At 36.1% G+C, this 19533-nt stretch overlaps 1 protein-coding gene across 1 annotated transcript; it reads right to left on the bottom strand.

The window, feature by feature from the left end:
• Positions 1-946: 946 nt before the first annotated feature.
• Positions 947-19487, bottom strand: LOC137396820 (ribosomal RNA-processing protein 8-like). Its single transcript, XM_068083134.1, has 8 exons — positions 19305-19487; positions 17737-17816; positions 12357-12410; positions 9286-9491; positions 7761-7891; positions 6669-6804; positions 5641-5757; positions 947-1227 (listed from the first exon to the last, which is right to left on the bottom strand). The coding sequence occupies exons 1-8, from the start codon at positions 19418-19420 to the stop codon at positions 1030-1032; spliced, it is 1038 nt and encodes a 345-aa protein (XP_067939235.1). The 5' UTR covers positions 19421-19487; the 3' UTR covers positions 947-1029.
• Between the last annotated feature and the right edge of the window lie 46 nt (positions 19488-19533).

The following is a 19533-nucleotide window of genomic DNA, read 5'->3' as shown; positions in this document are numbered from 1 at the left end:
TAGGCATTGCATTACCACATTGTTTTCTGTTGTCTGAAGCTTTTGAAGAATTTCGTTCAAAGTATCAATCAATCATTAATAAATCCCAGTTTGTCATTATGTGTGTCTGTCCGTTAGCCCGCGCGAACGCTATTCCTTCCTACATTTTTGGCCAATTTCTTTCAAACTTCACACGCTCCGTGCCATCCACCAGGTCGACAAAATTGTTGAAACAAAATGGTCGACAAAATGGTTTTGAAACCGTACTGGTTTCAAAACTTTGTCTGGTCCCTGAGAGGCCTCTTAAACATCTACCCAATTAAAAACTCAAAACTGAGCCTTCCTATTTGTATTAATAACTGCCCTTAATGAATGTGTTTATGGACTGCTGATATGAAAGCGGTGCAGCAACTTATGTTAAAAATCTAGAAGCATACTGCAGGGCTATCTGATTGAAAATAAAAGACGTTCTGGGCTACACCGGGCTTGAGCTAATCTATATATATATATCTCAGTATTTGTCTTTTTGTGCACCCTATGTCCAGTTATAGCGATTAAAATATAGCAATAAAAAATCTGTATCGCAGAGAATTTGATCTCGGAACCTCCCATTCATAAGGTGACAAGAAAACCCAGTAAGCTACACAGGATACAATGAATGCAATGACTGGATAGTCATCATCTGGATTAAAATACGCATAGTGACTCTGTGTTACGCGCAGCGTCACTAAAGCTTGCTCTCACAGCTCTTATTAGTAAGTTAGCAAAACGTATACAAGCTTATTTAAATTAGTCATTGGTAACTACATTACCTGTCTCTGTTTATAAGCTGTTTTTAATACAATAATAAAAAGCCCAGTTCCAATCACATGTTGATTGGCTCAGATCATGGAGTTGGTCTATTTTGTAACATAGCTAAATAAAAAGTTATCATACCTTAAACAAGGAAAGTTTGTTTGTGTTTATGTATTACATCATCTAACCCGAATAAAAAGGTATAAAATTTAAAAACAACAAAACCATTATCAAAAGTATTAGCCTTAGCAACCACTACCTCTTTTTATACAGACACGGGGCGAGTGAGATGTCAGCCTTTTGTTTGCTTCCCTTGCCTTTAGCCACTGAAGTCTTTCTGAAGGCTACAGTAACAAAGTGTGACAAGTCATTGCGGGAGCTTGTGCGCTTGAATCCAAACGACTCGACACCAATGCAGAATGTATCTAGACCTCTGTCAAACCTGCTCTCCACCTGTGACAAGAAGCAGAGGCTATGAATGATTCGGATCATGAATGTAAGAAGCTGCCAAAGCAGAAAGCTACATCTAATATCTATACGTTTTCAGTAGACTGAAAGAGAATGTTGGTAAAAGTTCTCACAAGGTCTGGGTTAGACCAAATTCATCTCTAATACAAAGTCATCCCGCTGATAGAGGGTGATGACTGCATGAATTTTCAGTCTAAATTTAGACTTTATAAGAAATAAGGTTTAGATGCTGTCCAATACAGCAATGTTGCATGAAAGAAGATTTTCTGTGTTCTCCCTATCTCGTGATCAGGGAGACTTCATCGAATATAAACTGATTCTATGTAAAAAAAACTAAGCAATAGTAATGCTGGGTATTCATGGTAATTTTATTTGTGTTAGTTCAACCAGAATAGAAAAATTATATTCTGCCTGCCTTTTTATAGAACAGTTGACTATGACAAGGTAAGCTAATTTAGCTGACAGTTGTCCTGTCATATTGTTAGAATCATGATGTGACAGCCCTCTGAGACCTTACTCATGAACCCCACAAATATATCTTTTTTGGCAGCGCAGATAATTTCATTTTCAAAAAATATTCAGATTATAAGACGAAAGAATGCAACAACATGGAACATTGTGTAATAAGAAGCACTAGTTACCATGATAACAATATGCAAGGCGCTTATGAAAACACAGTGACTAACCTAAAGTGAACAACTCAATTACCCTAACAAAGGCAAAGTTATGTGATTGGCTAATGTCAAATGTAGGTTATGGCTTTATGAGATATTATTAATAATAGGTCATTGGGTGCATTCCTTGTTGTCAAGCATCACAATTTTGTGTACCATAGACCAGCTGCTGAAACCAATCAGGACTGCAGGAATAATGGATTGTAAACAATGCTGTCTCAAGACATTATGAAATGTTCTGGTTAGAGCTGAGGTTTGACAATGCAATCGACACATGCCTCTGACGGTACTGATACTCAAACTGGAAAATTAACGCTTGTTTAAAAAAAACTTTGGTACTGCTTACAGCTCTGGCTAGTTCTAACAATTTTTGTTTTAAGCTTACATGTTATCAAAAAGACTGAGTTCAGCATTTCTGTGAAGAATAGTCTGAGAAATGATACAGTAGGTAAAGGTAGCATTCAGAGACGAGTTCCACTAAACAATGTTCGAATAGTACTGGAAGCATTCAAAACCTTGTGATAAATATTAGCAAGCCCGATCAACCCGTGTAGTGATTAAAGCACAACATGATGCTGTTTTCCAAACGTCCTCATTACTGGAACTCATTTCGAAATTAGCAAAACATTGAGCCGACTTGAGCCAATACATGTTGTAACATCATATTACCCAGTTGAATAAAGCTATAGTACACCTCAATAGATTGAGCACACAACTCCTTGTAAGAACCACACTATAAACATCTTAAAGATGAACATATACAAAATTTCAGTTGATTTAATCGGAGAGCATCAGTAATTTTCTATCATTTGCAATTCTTTTTGATGTTTGAGATTGTCTAATTGTCAGGATGGTTCTTGACAAAAATCGATAAAACTTGATCGCAGTTAAAACACTTAGATTTAGGAAAAGAGAGAGTTGCGACGTCTACAGCAACGAGATCGACTGTTGCAAAGAGACTGACAGAATAGAGACGCGTAACACTTCAACTTGAACTCAATAGCAGATATCAACTATAGCAACGATAACAACTAGTAGCGTCATTTCGCACGTATTTTCTTCTGAGCATTTTAATCGCGACAAAGTTTTGTTGATTTTAATCTTAAACATCCTGGCAGTCAGACCATTTCAAACATGAAAACAATTTCAAACGATAAAAAAATACCGATACTTTCTGATAAAATCTACTTCGATGTTGTATTAGTTCATCTTTAAACGAGCAATGCCTGCCTTACATTTCTGTCATTTGCTAGCTTAGGATCCTTCTAGATCTTTTGTACAAAATGGGTATGTGTATGGAGTACTGTATTTGTGTGGCAGCCATATACCCCTCATAATAATGAAAGAATTAGTCAATTTTACAGTGAATGGGGTGAATGATGAGATCGTGACAAGTGAGTTATAAATGTCACACTGAAAGGGAGTAAGCATATGCCTCCCGACACTTTAGTAAAATACCTTAGCCTAAAGTTTGTGTACATAGGTAACATCTGTAGGCTGCAATAACAAATCATTCGCTGTATAACAAATGTGTTGCCGGAGCTCTGAAATAATTTGTATTTGATTTGTCAAGGGTTCATACTCGCATCATTGAAAGCAGCTTAGAACTAAATCCATATTTGAATTTGTTGAGCACAATTCCTAAGGTTGGTCTTCATCTATATCAAGTTTAAAGTCCCTACTGCAAAGAGCGGGTATATTTTGATTACAACTGCCCTCATCTCTTATCATATATTGCTCATCATGAAACACCCTTCCACAACAAATTTGCTTAATCCCTAGAAGAACAGAAAAGCACCCAGTGGAAAGGTGACTCATAACTCACACCTTGATTAAATTATAGACAGCTCTGCAGGATGTCATGCACACGGATGTAGAGGATGACTCACCACTGAATCTAATACAAATATTTTTGCATTCATCAAACATATTTGTTAACTCAGCAGAAAACGATTAGCTCAGCCCATAAACAGTGACAACAGAAATTTAAGGCTACAGGTACTTTATTGGCAAGAATTTCATATTTTAAATAGAAATGTTTTCCATGGTACAGAGGTTGGATACAACCATGGTGTCAGAACGGTGCGGATGGGTGGATTGTGGGTTTATGGCTGCAAATTCAATGCTTGTTCAAGACACATCCAGGTCTGGTGGAAAATTTTGGCTCTTTATACATTCGCCAATTGAACAAGCTTAGAAAGATTTCAGCGTTAGTCTTAATTTATCGAGTTTTCTGAAGTATGTAAATGGGAAGATGTTTGTAGGTTGAGGTTTGGTGCGAGGTCCTTGTTCAGCTATGACTCTCCATCCTTATGTGGGATAAAGGTTGACTTGCAACAAAATTCACATTATAGTTATTTGGTATCAAAAGATTCACCATGTCTTACTCTGTTGTGTTGTAGGTGCAAAATATGTGGAAATGTGATTACAAGCTCTTAAAAGCTCAAAAACCAACAGTTAATCACAGCCACACGAAAACGCCGTAGACTGGAATCCCTTTCCAAAACGGCTCAAATGGGACGCAGTGGAAGACGATGGCTTCTGTTTACACCGCCATGTAACCTCATTCATCGAAATATTTTCACAAATATACTACTCGCATTCAATAAAACCATGTCTATTGTCCTTACGCGTCTGTTTCATCATCATTGTAATGCTGTCATTTTGAGGACTGATATCTCAAAACCTACCATAAAAATTAGTTTAATTTTTTAACCTTAGCTCGAAGGAGTGCATATCATCCTTTGATAAACAAGAGGAGCCTGTTGATCACCTGTGATAGTCGATGCTGCAGAAATTTTTCTCTAAATTGAATTTGAGAACTTGCACAGTTTATGTCATTTGGAATTTTTTAGTTAATACAAAGCAAAAGCTTTACATAAATTCTTCACGTTAAGTAGAATTTATGTAATAGGTTTACGTCATAGGATCTTTCTCTGTTAACAGATTGGTTATTACAAGGAGCATTGTTAAAGCAGCTAGCAATAATATTTTAAAAACTATTTTGCAAGAAGTTGAATGCCATTTGGTCATTACATAAGGTGATATGAGTTGAAAACCTGTAACTGTCATGTAAAAATAAAAGCACAAACCATGAAAAGACTTTGAAACCAATAATTAAACCAAAATGAAAATTTAGCCGAGGCACAGTAAGAAGACGCAAAGATTTGGAACGAGCATTCGTTAAAACGATGCATTATGAAGTATGCACTTAATCAATGACAACACCTCAATTTTTTGATGGCCTACAATTGCCAACGGTACAATTGATGTCTCAACAAGATGTGCTAAATGAAACCAGTACACAGAATAATAACATAAATAACTCATCAACATTTTCATGGGCTCTTGGAAAGCATTAAACAAGAGATGAAAATTCATATTAAGAGCTTCATGATATGCAAACGTCATTTATCAACCCATAACTTTTGAAACTAACACGCAAACAAGTACAGCAGCATGGAGGCTGGCCTGTAGGTCAAGTTAATGGTGACCCATATAAATGGGAGTTGTGTTCTCTTTTGGTAACTAGCTTTGCCCAGAAAACAGAGGTCTTCCAGAGCAAATAGAGGAATACTTTCCAAGTAAAAAACTGAAAATAAGCAAAACGCGTAATGATTGTTTTTTCAATAATGTAAATATATACATGTGGCATAATTCTGATACAATTGGCATGTTCATCACATTAAGGGTGAAACAATGGTTATATCTTTGTTAAACCCACCTCAGCCAACCAGAGGATACCTCCATTCTTCAGCACCCTGTGAGCCTCCTTAAGGAAGTCATCCATGTTGGTTCCCATGAGAGAAAGGCAGTAAATGACCACATGTACTGAAGCAGCCTAAAGTAGGAGTACAATTACATTTCACTGTAAACAAAACTGTCAAACATAGCATAGATGCACACACTATAACTAACGACAACTAAACCAAGTGATGAATATATCGATGACACATGCCAGAAAGTGTTGAAACAGATGACAGGGCAACTTTCAACACCTGAGGTAATGCGTCAGACCACACACAGCTTAGTGAAATATAGAAAATTATGGTACCTGATTCACATGCCCGGGCTAAAAAATGGTAAGTTGGAGGGGGCCTCTCTTTACGGTGTTCACAAATTTTATTGATAGGATCTAAAACCAGGGTCAGGAACCTTGTTGACTGAGCAAGCCAAAGCAACCCACACATTTCCAAATTTAATTCTAGGAGAGCCATATGTATATTTTGAACTTCGAAAACATAAAATGGAAAAGGAAGATCAACAAATTTAGCATGTTTGAGCATTTTTAGAGTATAAGAAATGTGGATTAACTTCGAAGAACAATGTTCAAATAACAATTTTAGCCATCTTTTGGTTTGAAGGGTTTACCCTTTTGGTCTAAAAATGACTTGTGCGGCCTGTGCAGGGTGGAGTACAGAAAGCACTAGAAACTCTCTGCTACGCTCGTCATATCAACAAGTTGCAAATGAAAATATATTTCTATTGAATGAATGTTATTTTTTATTTTGTTTATTGTTACTGTAATTTCAGCATTATTTGTATTACTATGTTAATTAAATTAATAACAAAATTATGGATTATTTTGCCACTAATTTATCAAAGAGTCAGATACAATCATCAAAAGAGCCACATTTGGCTCGAGAGCCATAGGTTCCCTCCTTACCCCTAATCTGGCAGGACCAGAAACAAAGGGTAAAATCTAGGAATTTTCAGAGATGAGAAACAGTCAGACGCAACACTCCAGCATACCTCAAGTGGAAGATGAGCCATGTCTGCTACTGTCACTCTGTCATTGAGAGCCCTGATGTCAAACGAGTGCACTTTATGTGGGACAGCAGCGGCGAGCATAGCTTCTCCACATCCAAGGTCCGCTATTACATCGCCTCTAAAGAGAAGCGGTTGAATTTCAAATGATTGTATGGCAAAGTTCTATCATCAAAGTTCAATATCAAAGTTCTACTGAGTGGCACTTTGCACTAAACATGGAAAAAGTCACAGATTAAACAATAATCCACATGATTAACTGAAGTAATGTAGAGAATAGTTCCAATGCAACCGGAGTTGTCTTATGAATGAAAATGAAAAACATTCCCTATTTCTCATGTTATTCTCTCATGCCATTGAAATAGCTCAAAAATAACTTAAGTTTAACATTATTTGAAATCAGGATTAGAATTATTGTATAGTCGGGGAGTTTATTGTATAGTCGGGGAGTTTATTGTATAGTCAGGGAGTTTATTGTATAGTCGGGGAGTTTATTGTATAGTCGGGGAGTTTATTGTATAGTCGGGGAGTTTATTGTATAGTCGGGGAGTTTATTGTATAGTCGGGGAGTTTATTGTATAGTCGGGGATTGCAATGTGTAGTTTATTAACATCTTACAGTCCACATAAAAGACAAACCAAGTGAGGCAAATTTTTAATTCATTTCGGCATATATTCGAGTGCATGAGTTATTACTGTGCGAAGTGGTTTAAATTCTTGTGTCACTCCTTTAAGATACCGGTTTTTATCGGCTGCACAGAATCAAACTGTATTATTACAGAGTCATCAGCTATGGCTTCAGCTCACAGACTGATTGTATAATAGCCTGAACATATCTTCATTCATTCATCTTCATCTAAAATTTTTATTATAATATTTTATTCATTTCTATTCATTTATTACAATAAAAAAAATTGAGATTTTAAAGTAAAAACATTTCGGTTTCTGCTATGTTATTTTGTCAACTCGGATTGTGAGAAGTTGTAGTACGTTTAATATGAAACTACAAAGATCTCGATAACGAACAACATTTTATGACACAATTGGAGTTGTCTGTTCTTTAATATAGCAAGCTTACTTAGGTCGTGATTTCACGAAGCTTATGGCCAAATCTATAGGCTTGATTGGCCAATTAGCAATTTGCCTTCTATAGCCCTGATGGTAGACATCAAAGCTGCTTGGATCCTTTTTGAATGAAGCCACAGCATCCTGCAAATGAGAAAATAGTTTTTTCCCTGACTCTGCAAAACTAGGTTGAACGGAATCTTTGAATCCAGAATCTTCACATTAATGAGCCTAAACTTCAGTTTATGTGTCTTCAAGGTAGCAAAAACCTTTTTTTATTGAGTATTACTAGTTCAGTTAAATTTTTAAATGTTTATATAAAATGCATTTGATTTAATGCTATATGGATGTGCAAGTGTTGAAATTTTGAACAACTTAAGGGTCATAGACTGTATTCATATAAGAATATGTGATTCAACTAGAGCTTGATGATTCAATTGTTGGCTGGCGATTTTTAAGATAGACGATTTGAAAATTGCCACCATTTAAAGAGATTTCTCCAATCGTATAAATGATACAATCTTGTAACGGCGATTTATCTCAAATCTGACGATTTTCAGAATGAGCGATATTGGAACTAAACGCACTGGTGTTTCAGGCCTATAATGAACTCATTCTATAGCCTTTGACGCACACAGGCATTCATGAAATAAATACATCTAATTATCACAAACACAAGTTTCTTTTTAAGTTCGAATATACAAAAAATATTAATAAAACTTTACGAGTTTTTTTACATAATAATAATATCGCGATATACCGCGGAATCGTTTATTTCAGATATCAAAGCGAATTGTTGGTAATTTTTGAAGATCGTGGAGCTCTAGCTTCAGCATATGATGGATATGACATCCGAAGAATGTCTCAAAACAGATTAATTTAGTATGTATGTTTGACTGAGCAATTGGTTATTATCTGCCCTTTTAACCATAAATGTTTGTAATGTTTACCACATAGGCATATGCATAGAGAATCAAAAAATACTATAAATCATTTTTACCAAGTGGTTAATGTATCCAATGCATTTTTGACACCCCACCTGTTACTGTTGTCAAACAACAATCATGCTTCTAATTAGATTCAGCTAGAATTAATTAAATTATGAATTAGAATTAATTCAGCTAGTCTTTATCTAATTTACACTGAAAGTAGTTTAAATTAATTTAATTTATACTTTTCATTGTTTTTAAACTTTGTTTGAATTCCTACCAGCTTTATTACTTGTACGTACAAAATTTTGATGCTTTACGAAATTTTGAACAGGTTGGAAATTACTTTGAATGGCAAATATTTTCTCAAAAATTAGGTAAGAGGTGATCCAGAGTTGAGGTTTAATTGTATTTTGCATTAATAATAACTCAAGCTTGAGAGAATGTTGTGTTGCTAAGTGTGCAGAGAGGGAGATATGAGTTGTGCCTCCCTGCCAGAGCCCAAAGTTCATGCAAAGCTCCTTTTATCCACACGTCATCACACATAGAAAAAACTGAAGGGGGGTAATGACCCAATACTTGGTAAGCATAATCCGACCTTAGACTGACCTTGCTACTAGACGTGTACAGCAATTCATTGATAAACCTGAAACGAGCTCCTTCGAGCCTTTCTTTGGCTGCTGAACTCTTCACCTTATGTTGGCTGACCTTATGACCTTTCTTGGCTTTTGTGCTGCTCACATTCGACTTGGTCGCTGTCTTATCGATTTTAGATGCTTTTGCATGCTTTTTGGATGTTTCACCTGTCCCTGAAACTGGAAAAATATTAAAGTTTTTTTCAAAGCTTGTCGCTGGTTATGCCCATGCTTTCCTGATTTTGTGGGCAGACCGCAACTTATGACCTTCCCTATTTACATAAAATTTGAGCACAGATTTGCCTTGACGTACAAAATAAATTCCAACATACAGCTTGTAAACTATTTTGAAACAGTAACCGGTTTCGCAAAATGGGTAGACTTTCTTGACATCCCACCTCCTTTAAAGGTTAACTGACAGCGCAAATTCTGAATGCATTAACAGCTGCATATAACATTGTAGATTAGTGTTTGAACAATATTGTTGTGTAATTGCCACAAAATTATAGTTTATTAAGAAAAATTTTGATCTATAAGTCATAAAAATGGACAGGAAGATTTGCGATATTTGCAAAATATCAGCTAGCAACAGCTGTGACGCTACATAATTATAAGATATTAAAAATATATTTATATCGTATAAATATTTTATACATATATAAAGTTATATTAAAAATGCTCATTTTGTTGACTAGATTATCTAAAAATTGTTCGTTTTCAAAATCCTTATTCAAAAAATGAAGGGTGTGTTAATACTTAATAGGTAAACGTACAACTCCAGAAATAGCTACTCTTTCATATTTTTGTGTGAAGGAAGAGTTTTTTGCTAGCCCGCTCCACAACATGTACAGATAACCTTCTATAACCACTGTTAACCTTCTATAACCACTGTTAACCTTCTATAACCACTGTTAACCTTCTATAATCACTGTTAACCTTCTATAACCACTGTTAACCGTCTATAACCACTGTTAACGTTCTATAACCACTGTTAACCTTCTATAACCACTGTTAACCTTCTATAACCACTGTTAACCTTCTATAACCACTGTTAACCTTCTATAACCACTGTTAACCTTCTATAACCACTGTTAACCTTCTATAACCACTGTTAACCTTCTATAACCACTGTTAACCTTCTATAACCACTGTTAACCTTCTATAACCACTGTTAACCTTCTATAACCACTGTTAACCTTCTATAACCACTGTTAACCTTCTATAACCACTGTTAACCTTCTATAACCACTGTTAACCTTCTATAACCACTGTTAACCTTCTATAACCACTGTTAACTTTCTATAACCACTGTTAACGTTCTATAACCAATGTTAACCTTCTATAACCACTGTTAACGTTCTATAACCAATGTTAATGTTCTATAACCAATGTCAACCTTCTATAACCACTTTTAACCTTCTATAACCACTGTTAATGTTCTATAACCAATGTTAACCTTCTATAACCACTTTTAACCTTCTATAACCACTGTTAACGTTCTATAACCAATGTTAACCTTCTATAACCACTGTTAACGTTCTATAACCAATGTTAATGTTCTATAACCAATGTTAACCTTCTATAACCACTTTTAACCTTCTATAACCACTGTTAACGTTCTATAACCAATGTTAACCTATAACCACTGCTAACCTTCTATAATCACTGGTAAAAACTTATGCAGGACATACAAAAAGGACAGAATTTTGGTATTTGTGAAACCTGTTTCGGCTTTGTGCTTTAGATTACCAGCCATGCCAGATGACCAACAAATGTAGTGCAATGACTAGATGGGGAAAACTTATTAGAATGGTGGTCAACAGAAGCGCTTTTGACTCACATTCATGCATTGGCAAATAGTCGCCAAATAGCCAACATTGACATAGTATATGTATATAGATTGTGCCAAAAAATGGCTGTCTTGTCATAGTGTGGAACTTGTTTTTGTTCTTTTGATATCAAAATAATTGCAGAAAAATCAAATATCGTAATGATATCGGTATCAATACAATGTAAATGTAGTAAAAAAATGACAGAAACTAAAATAAAACATACAATAATAAATCGTGCAACCTCGGTTCTCGAATGCTTTAGTCCTTGACCAACTCAGTTTTCGACCCAAAAATTGAGATTTGTTCGAATCGGATCTGGAACATAAATTCTGTTCTTGACCAAACCGGAGCAAGCGCATTGGAATTGGAAAAAGCATGGAAACATTAATTAACAAAGGGAAAAGCAAGTTACTTCATAAATACTTTACAAAAAGGAAGGAACTATCTGGGGCGACGTCCCTCTACCGAAGAGAATTGCTAGAAAGACAACTCTTCCAGTAGAGTTACCCTAAATTGTTTTGGAGGAGGATTCTCCTTCAAAGATGTGAAGCAAACGTGCCATTGCTGTTTATATATTTTTTTTCCACACAATTTTTGACGTAACTGATCTGTTGTATTTTTCGCTGTTTCGTTATCAATTTCTGCAATTTTTGGTATTATATCATAATGTAGAATGTCTTTTCTTAACGTAGAATGTGTTCGATGTTTTAAGAGCAAAACATACAAAATGTTTACTTTTTGTTTTCTGTTTGCATCATCATATATAGAAAAACCTTTATTAAAAATCAACCCGATCTATATCTACTCATTTTTATTTATAGTATGTAGTATACAGCACAGTTTATGGCATAAAAATTTTAAAAAAATACTTCACCGAAGCTGTTATCTCGACTTGGAACGGATTAAAATTTACATACATTAATTCCAATGGGAATAATTGTTTTGGATCTCGAAAAACTCGGTTTTCGAACTACCTTTTGAAAAAGATTATGTTCGAGAACCGAGGTTCCATTGTATAACATAAACTAGGTTAATTTAACTTACGTGTAAGTTAAAGCAAGTATTACTATTATTTCTATGACTCACTCTACCACTAAACTCAGGCTGAGTGGCCGTTTCCTTCTATTGTCGCATATCAAAGATTTGTTTAAAACTAAAACGTGATGGCTGTATGAAAGGTTACGATGTGAACTCATAGAGTATGTCTGCATACCAGTAGTGCTAGCTTGTTTTCTTTTCAACTTCTTCACTGGTGGTCCAGAAAGAGCTGCAAAATACATTGAAAATTTTATGAAAGATCTTTAGCAATTTTAGTATTTCTGAAAGTATAATCGAAGAATTTACCATAAAATATACAACTACCACAAGAAGATGCAAGTTCAACTAATTTCTATTTAAGTTCTATTTATACTACGAACAGGCAGAACTGTTTACAACATTTTTCATTGAGTTTAAGTTTTAATGACTAAAGGAAAATTACATACACAAAAAATATACAAGTATAAAATACAAAACCTGGGCTACTAAATGACTACAAGTTACTTAGACAATAAATTTCACAGCTTTATCAACATGGTTTGATTTTTTTGAAGAAAAGTATAGTCTGGAAGCTGCCATTGTTACTTGAAATTCGAGACAACAGCACTTACAATCAAGCTAGTAGTCAGCTAGATATATATACCGTAAAACCTCTAATTAAACGCCATGGCGCTCTATTTTCCAATCCTTCCTCTATAGCGGCGGTCAATTGGAGGCGGCATTCAAATATAGGCTGGCAGTCTATTTTTCATACCGCCACTCAGAATTTTCGGAAGATAAATTTAGCCTTATTACGGGCGAAACGAATTTCGCCTATATTTTGCTCTCTTTTTACGGTGTAACGATATTAAACCTTTTGGATGCAATAAATCTGCTAACTTACCACTAACTTGTCGAAGATCTCTTAATAAATGTGCATCGAGAAACCAAGAAATAGCTCTACCAGTTGATATCTATTGCTTGCAATTGACACGCAAGGATATTATAGCCTGTGTCCGTTGCAATTTGTTGAAACTTTCAATTTTTATTTCATTCTAAATTTGAAGCCACATTTTATTTTATATCTATATTTAACAATGTTGAATAAAAGCTCATTGCACTCACTGATATGTTTGCTACAATTTGCAGCCAAAATTAGCTTTTTATGTGTAATAGAAGTGGAGTTATGAGCATCAACCAATTGTAAGCCATGTTAAGATAACCGCAAGAATGCTATTGAACAACATGCAATAAATGTGCATAATTATAAGTTATACAACAACAATATATCAAATGATACAAATATATATTCATAAACAAGTGAAATCAACGAACCATACTGATATGACATGCAGAAACAAAAATTAACGCTTTTAAGACACTATTTCCATCGTTTACTCGGATAGCTGCGTTCGAATTGTTGCTTTCGATGAACGAACATCTTCTAGTTGTCCAATACCTTCCACAATATCTTCTAGCCTCAACTCTTCTTCTGCACTGCTGAACTAGTCGATATTAGCATATATGTGCATTGGTATTTAGCCCTATTAGCATTAGTAGTAAATGCAGATATCTGCATTTAGCACTAATGCAACGCGTAAAAGCTTGCTAACATAACCTTTGGTCCAAAATTTGCGTGCCAAGTTTTATATGCATGTCCTTCGAAGTAATAGGACCGCGTTAAACAAAGAACCAATATTAACCTGAGGCAGTTAGTATGTAGTTATTTCTATTGCTCTGCTTACAAAGTTCCATTTACTGTCGTAAACTTAAGCCATTTTTATGCATGTAGGCTATTTCGAAGTAGAAAGACGGTGTTAAACAGAAAGCTACTACTAGTCTGAGACCGTTATTGATTATTTCTATGGTGTTGCTTTGAAAGTTAAAGCACATAAATTACATAATTTTCTTATTAAATATTTCAATACATCAGAGTCTTGGCTTTTGAATGAGCCTATATTCAATACACAAAGAATAATAGAACTATGAAAAACAGGGTGTCAAAAGTATGTCCTGCAAAAAAACACTTGGTTCAGGTTCTCAAAATGTGATGTCACAATTATTATTTAGCCTTAGGTAGTCGATCCCTTTCGCTGCCATTGAGGCTGTGCTTTTCTGTGACAATCGGTGCTGTTAAACCCAGAGAGCGCTAATAATAAACTAGGATTCTAGATAATCAACAATGCCCGGGATAGTGCTAACACCCAACCAATACAAACATGTTTTGGGTTAATTAATTGTGCTTCAATGAATGTACTGTCGTTGATAAAGGTAATTAAATCGCATCGATTAAATTATGACCTGCGGTTGCGTGGCCCTAGGACTATATGTCAATCGCACATTCGCGAGATCACGCAAAGCTTGAAACTAATTAGTCTCAGTCGCGACCCTTAACATCACAATAAAATGAGAGGGCTAGTGCATAATATCATCAGGAAAACATAGTATGGTGCTTGGAATCTGAGTTATTTATCATAGAAATAATCTGTACATGGAGAACTAATGACACTGATTCCTTTAACATCTTCATTGGTTCTCTGGAGTTGTCCTATCTTCGCCTTACACTAGCGTCATTATCGTAGTTGATAAATATAAGCGGTAAGCAATAAAATAGGCGATAAGAGCACACAACACTGCATATGAAAATTGTGACATCACAATTTCCGAGCCTATGCCAGTAAACATTTCTGCGGTAGAGCTCTGGGGAAATCCTATAAACACCAACCAATGTCTGTCTCACCATGGCAACAATAGCTCATTCGAAAGCCAAGACTCTGATGTATTGAAATATACAATAAAAAAATTATGTAATTTATGTGCTTTAATCTACCATCGTATATTTAAACCGTTTTTCATATATGTAGGCCTCTTCGAAGTAGAAAGACCGCGTTAAACAGAGAGCTACTAATAGCCTGAGACAGTTATTGATTATTTCTATGGTGTTGCTTTCAAAGTTTTAATAAAAAATGAAATCCTTTGGAATTAGACCATGAGAGAATTAAATGTTAGTGATATAAATGATCCATTATTAATACAATATTGTGGACACTTTTCTACCTATCAGTTGATATTATGGGTTCATAAAGATCAAATAATGTCAAAGTGGTGGTCAAATGGAGATGGCGTTCAATTGGAGAGCGGCGGTCTAATTTTCAACCCCTCTGTCAAGGTGGCAGTTAATTGGAGGTGGCGTTTAAATAGAGGTGGCGTTCAATTAGAGGTTTTACGGTACATACACAACTATATATATATATATATATATATATATATATATATAGAACAAGGTGACCATCCACAATGGCTGACCAAAGGACGAACTGTACTTCTGATAAAAGATCCAAAGCAGGGGCCGATTCCTAAAAACTATCGACCAATAACGTGCTTGCCCACCACTTGGAAACTGCTCTCAGGAATAGTTGCAGACAAACTGGAAGAGCACATGAGTCACTATATGACCAGTGCTCGGAAAGGAATTGGGCGCAACACCCGAGGAGCTAAACATCAGTTACTGGTGGATCGGACAGTCTGTCAAGACAGCAGGAGAAGGCATACCAATCTTGCCATGGCTTGGATTGACTACAAAAAGGCCTATGACTCAATTCCCCATAGTTGGATACTTGAGTGCCTCAGTATGTACAATGTTCACCCTGCTCTTGTGGCATTCATCAACATGTCAATGACCAAATGGAAAACAGAACTGGAGGCTAATGGCAAAAAGCTGGCGAGTGTACAAATTAAGCGAGGCATCTATCAAGGTGACTCCTTATCACCGCTGCTCTTCTGCATATGCCTAAACCCTCTAAGCAATATGCTGGAGGAGACTCAATATGGGTACCAGTTTAAGAGTGGCACCAAGATAATCCACCTCTTCTACATGGATGACATCAAGCTGTACGCTAACAAAGAAAGGGACATTGATTCGCTAATACACCTCACTCGGGTATACAGCAAGGACATCGGAATGACCTTCGGTATTGAGAAATGTGGAAGGCTAATTCTTAAGAAAGGCCATTCTATGCTCACAGATGGCCTAAGAATGCCAAATGGTACCATCAAAGATATAGAAGAAGGGTACAAGTACTTAGGGATTATGCAAAGCAACATCAACTACGAAGCCGAGGTACGTCACAAAGCCATTACCGAATACAAGAAACGCCTTCGGCAGGTCTTACGGAGCCAGCTCAATGCCAAGAACCAAGTCATGGCAATAAATACCTACGCACTGCCAGTAATAAGATATCCAGCAGGCATAATAAAGTGGACTGAGGAAACCATCAAAGAAACGGATATAGCAACTCGTAAACTGCTGACCATGCATGGAGCACTCCACCCAAAATCTGATACTACTAGATTGTATCTTGATAGGAAAGATGGCGGTAGGGGACTCAAAAGTGTACAGCAGACAGTGAAAGAGGAGGAGCAAAGCATCAAAGCATATGCAGCCTCCATGGCCATCTCAGATAAGTTGCTAGCTGAATTTCAATCGGCTGCTCTTACAACGGACCTACGCCCTGATGATGAGGAAATTGACTGGCACACGAAACCTCTTCATGGTGCTTACCACCAACAAATATCTAAGGTTGGCGATCTTCACCAGACATATATGTGGCTGAACAAAGGAAACCTAACGGCCAATACAGAGTCGCTAATCATGGCAGCCCAGGAGCAAGTGCTCCCAACAAGGCAACTCCAAACGAAAATCTATCACACTAGAGACGATCCTAGATGCAGGCTGTGCAAAGATGCACCTGAGACCATCCAACACATCATCAGTGGATGCAAGCAGCTAGCAAGGAACGCATACACTGAGCGGCATAATCATGTCGCAGGTGTTGTGTATAGAAGTCTGTGTGATGAGTATGGCCTTAATAAACCACAACACTGGTGGGAAGCTCCTGGTAAGGTCAATGAAAATGACCGCGCTAAGATCCTCTGGGACTTCTACATCCAAACTGACAAGCATGTCCTAGCAAACCAACCAGATATAGTGGTAGTAGACAAGGAGAACAAGAGGGCTACTATAATAGATATAGCAGTACCCAATGACTACAATATAGCCAGCAAAGAAAAAGAAAAGGTAGAGAAATATCTCCCTCTTCTAGAAGAAATTGAAAAATGCTGGAATGTAAGAACAACTGTAATCCCAGTAGTCATTGGGGCACTGGGCGCAATAACACCGGCGCATAAAATGTGGCTTGCCCAAATACCAACAGCAATCAACTCAGGTGAGTTGCAGAAAAGTGCGCTATTGGGAACAGCTAAGATCTTGAGGCGAGTGCTCAAACTCCCAGGTCTCTGGTAGGAGACCCGAGTTAGAGCAGAATTTACCACCCATACGGGGTATCCGGGGTGAAGAAACAATTATATATATATATGTATATATATATATATATATATATTGACATCCTTACATCTATTTTATTATGAAGAGTTCTTTTAGCTGGAATTTGAATTTCAAGCTCATCAGATCATAAATAAAAAGTTACAGATTTGATCAGTGGCAAACAGTAAAATGAGAAACTTTGAACTGTTAGTATCAGTTATTGACACTCATAAGATGCCATCTGAAAGCTTACCTCGGCTAAGGTTCGTAGCAGGTGGTGGATTCACCTTCCCGCTAGCAGTGAGCTTTGCTGAGACAGGATGTTTATTAGAACTAGAAACATCAGAATTGTCAGGTTACAATATTAAAATCTTAGTAGGTCAAATTTAGGTAAACACCAAATTTTTTTATAAATAATGAAATTAAAATCCACAGTATAAAGATGTCACAAAAGGCCTGTTAAACTATGCATGTTTACGGTAAACCTCATTTATCAGTGATGAGTCTAAATAGCTGTCAGAGCACTCATTAGGAGCTCAATGAACTTCAGAACATACAGAGAGCTAATGAAGAATTCACCAAAAACAAGAATCACTACTTTTAATAATCAATTCTGCAAACTTGCACCATTAATTTTAGCAATAGACTAAAACTCATCAAATTCATCACTTTTAAAATTTGTATTAAGTTTCTCCTTGACTTGAATCTATGATTTTTAAAACATATCTCTGCTATTCGAATATTTTAAAAAATCCAAATCACTTCCCGTCAAAGTCACCGTGATGAACTTTATAGGTGACGTTTAGTATTATTCTGATCATCAGCATGCCACAGCATAGGAGGGTCAAAGCATTACTGACGTAAGAATTCTTTTACTGATGGGTAACAAGTTATTTTCACTTAGGCACCCTTAGTCTTGTATCCGGATGACTGCGGGATCTATAGATTTTTTATTTAACGGAGCGAGCCCTTGCTGCTGCACCCGTAGCCTTTTCTGAGAGGCTGCTGCTCACAGGTCATATGCTCTCGATTACTTGGCCGTTAATGTTTTTTTGATGGGTGGCTAGTGATTGTGCAAAATAAAAAACAATACTAACAAACACCATCATGATGTGTTGAAGGCGTGTTTAATTGGGAAAGCCAATCTTTAAGTGGATTTCAAATTTTATAAAATCATGTAATTTCATTTACATGAAAATTTTATTTTACGGCATTTTTTCTAGTTGATGACCTGCCTTAAAAACCTGACTAAGTTTTTACTTAAGCAATTTGCGCATTGAAGTTGCTTAAGACTTTTGGCAGCACTGAAAGTAATGGTAAATATCTATGCATTCATTTCAGCAGAAGGCTGCATTAGCACCAATTTTAAGTGAAACTTAAGTGTACTAAAATGTTTATTAAAATACGTACCACGATCCTATCAAACTTCAATTACTTAACAAACAATATGAGCATTAAAGTTGTTTTGCAGCAATGTAATGATAGAATAAACTAAATGCTAATTCAATAGCACCTGAGATGAATAATAATAATATAATTAAAACAAAAGTGCAGCTTTCTCATGAGAAAAATAACTACCACATGAGCCATTTTAAAAGCTTACTTTTACATATAAAACCTTTAGGCCTACCACGCAAAACTTCAGTTTCTTCCACTTTTTGAAGCATAGTAATGAGACAATCGCTAGTGTGTGCATGTTGTTGATAAGCATAACCTGAAACTTTGTTGTTCGAATGTTTATAAATGAGATAATTACTGGTAAGCTGCTAGCAGTGCACGCTTTAACTATATGCATGCACTATATGGGCGTTTATAAACAACCTGTTGAAACGTTTAACTTTATTAGTGCCAGTAGGAACCTTTTTAAGACATTCGGAATAATTGCTAACATCGTCTCCGAACAGTTTCAACAATTTGTTTTTCTGGAAAGCGCTCATTGTCGCCTCAGTAACTCAAGTAATTTGCGTTAAATCGCGACAATGCCCTGGAAATTCCAGTCATGCCACGCTGTTTGTGACCTTGACACTAAAAACTAAAACCGAATTGAATG

The sequence above is a fragment of the Watersipora subatra genome, chromosome 5 (genome assembly GCF_963576615.1).
Source record: "Watersipora subatra chromosome 5, tzWatSuba1.1, whole genome shotgun sequence".
NCBI lineage: Eukaryota > Metazoa > Bryozoa > Gymnolaemata > Cheilostomatida > Watersiporidae > Watersipora > Watersipora subatra.
Note: the sequence above shows the minus strand (reverse complement) of the source record. Positions and strands in the feature narration are given on the sequence as shown.

Excerpts from the sequence above, each read along its gene's own strand:
- LOC137396820 (XM_068083134.1), bottom strand. The coding sequence starts at position 19,420 with ATGAGCGCTTTCCAGAAAAACAAATTGTTGAAACTGTTCGGAGACGAT. Across the intron at positions 12,411-17,736 it reads TGCTACGAACCTTAGCCGAG|CTCTTTCTGGACCACCAGTG; the intron begins GTAAGCTTTCAG and ends TGTATTTTGCAG. Across the intron at positions 5,758-6,668 it reads TGGCTCATCTTCCACTTGAG|GCTGCTTCAGTACATGTGGT; the intron begins GTATGCTGGAGT and ends CTCCTACTTTAG.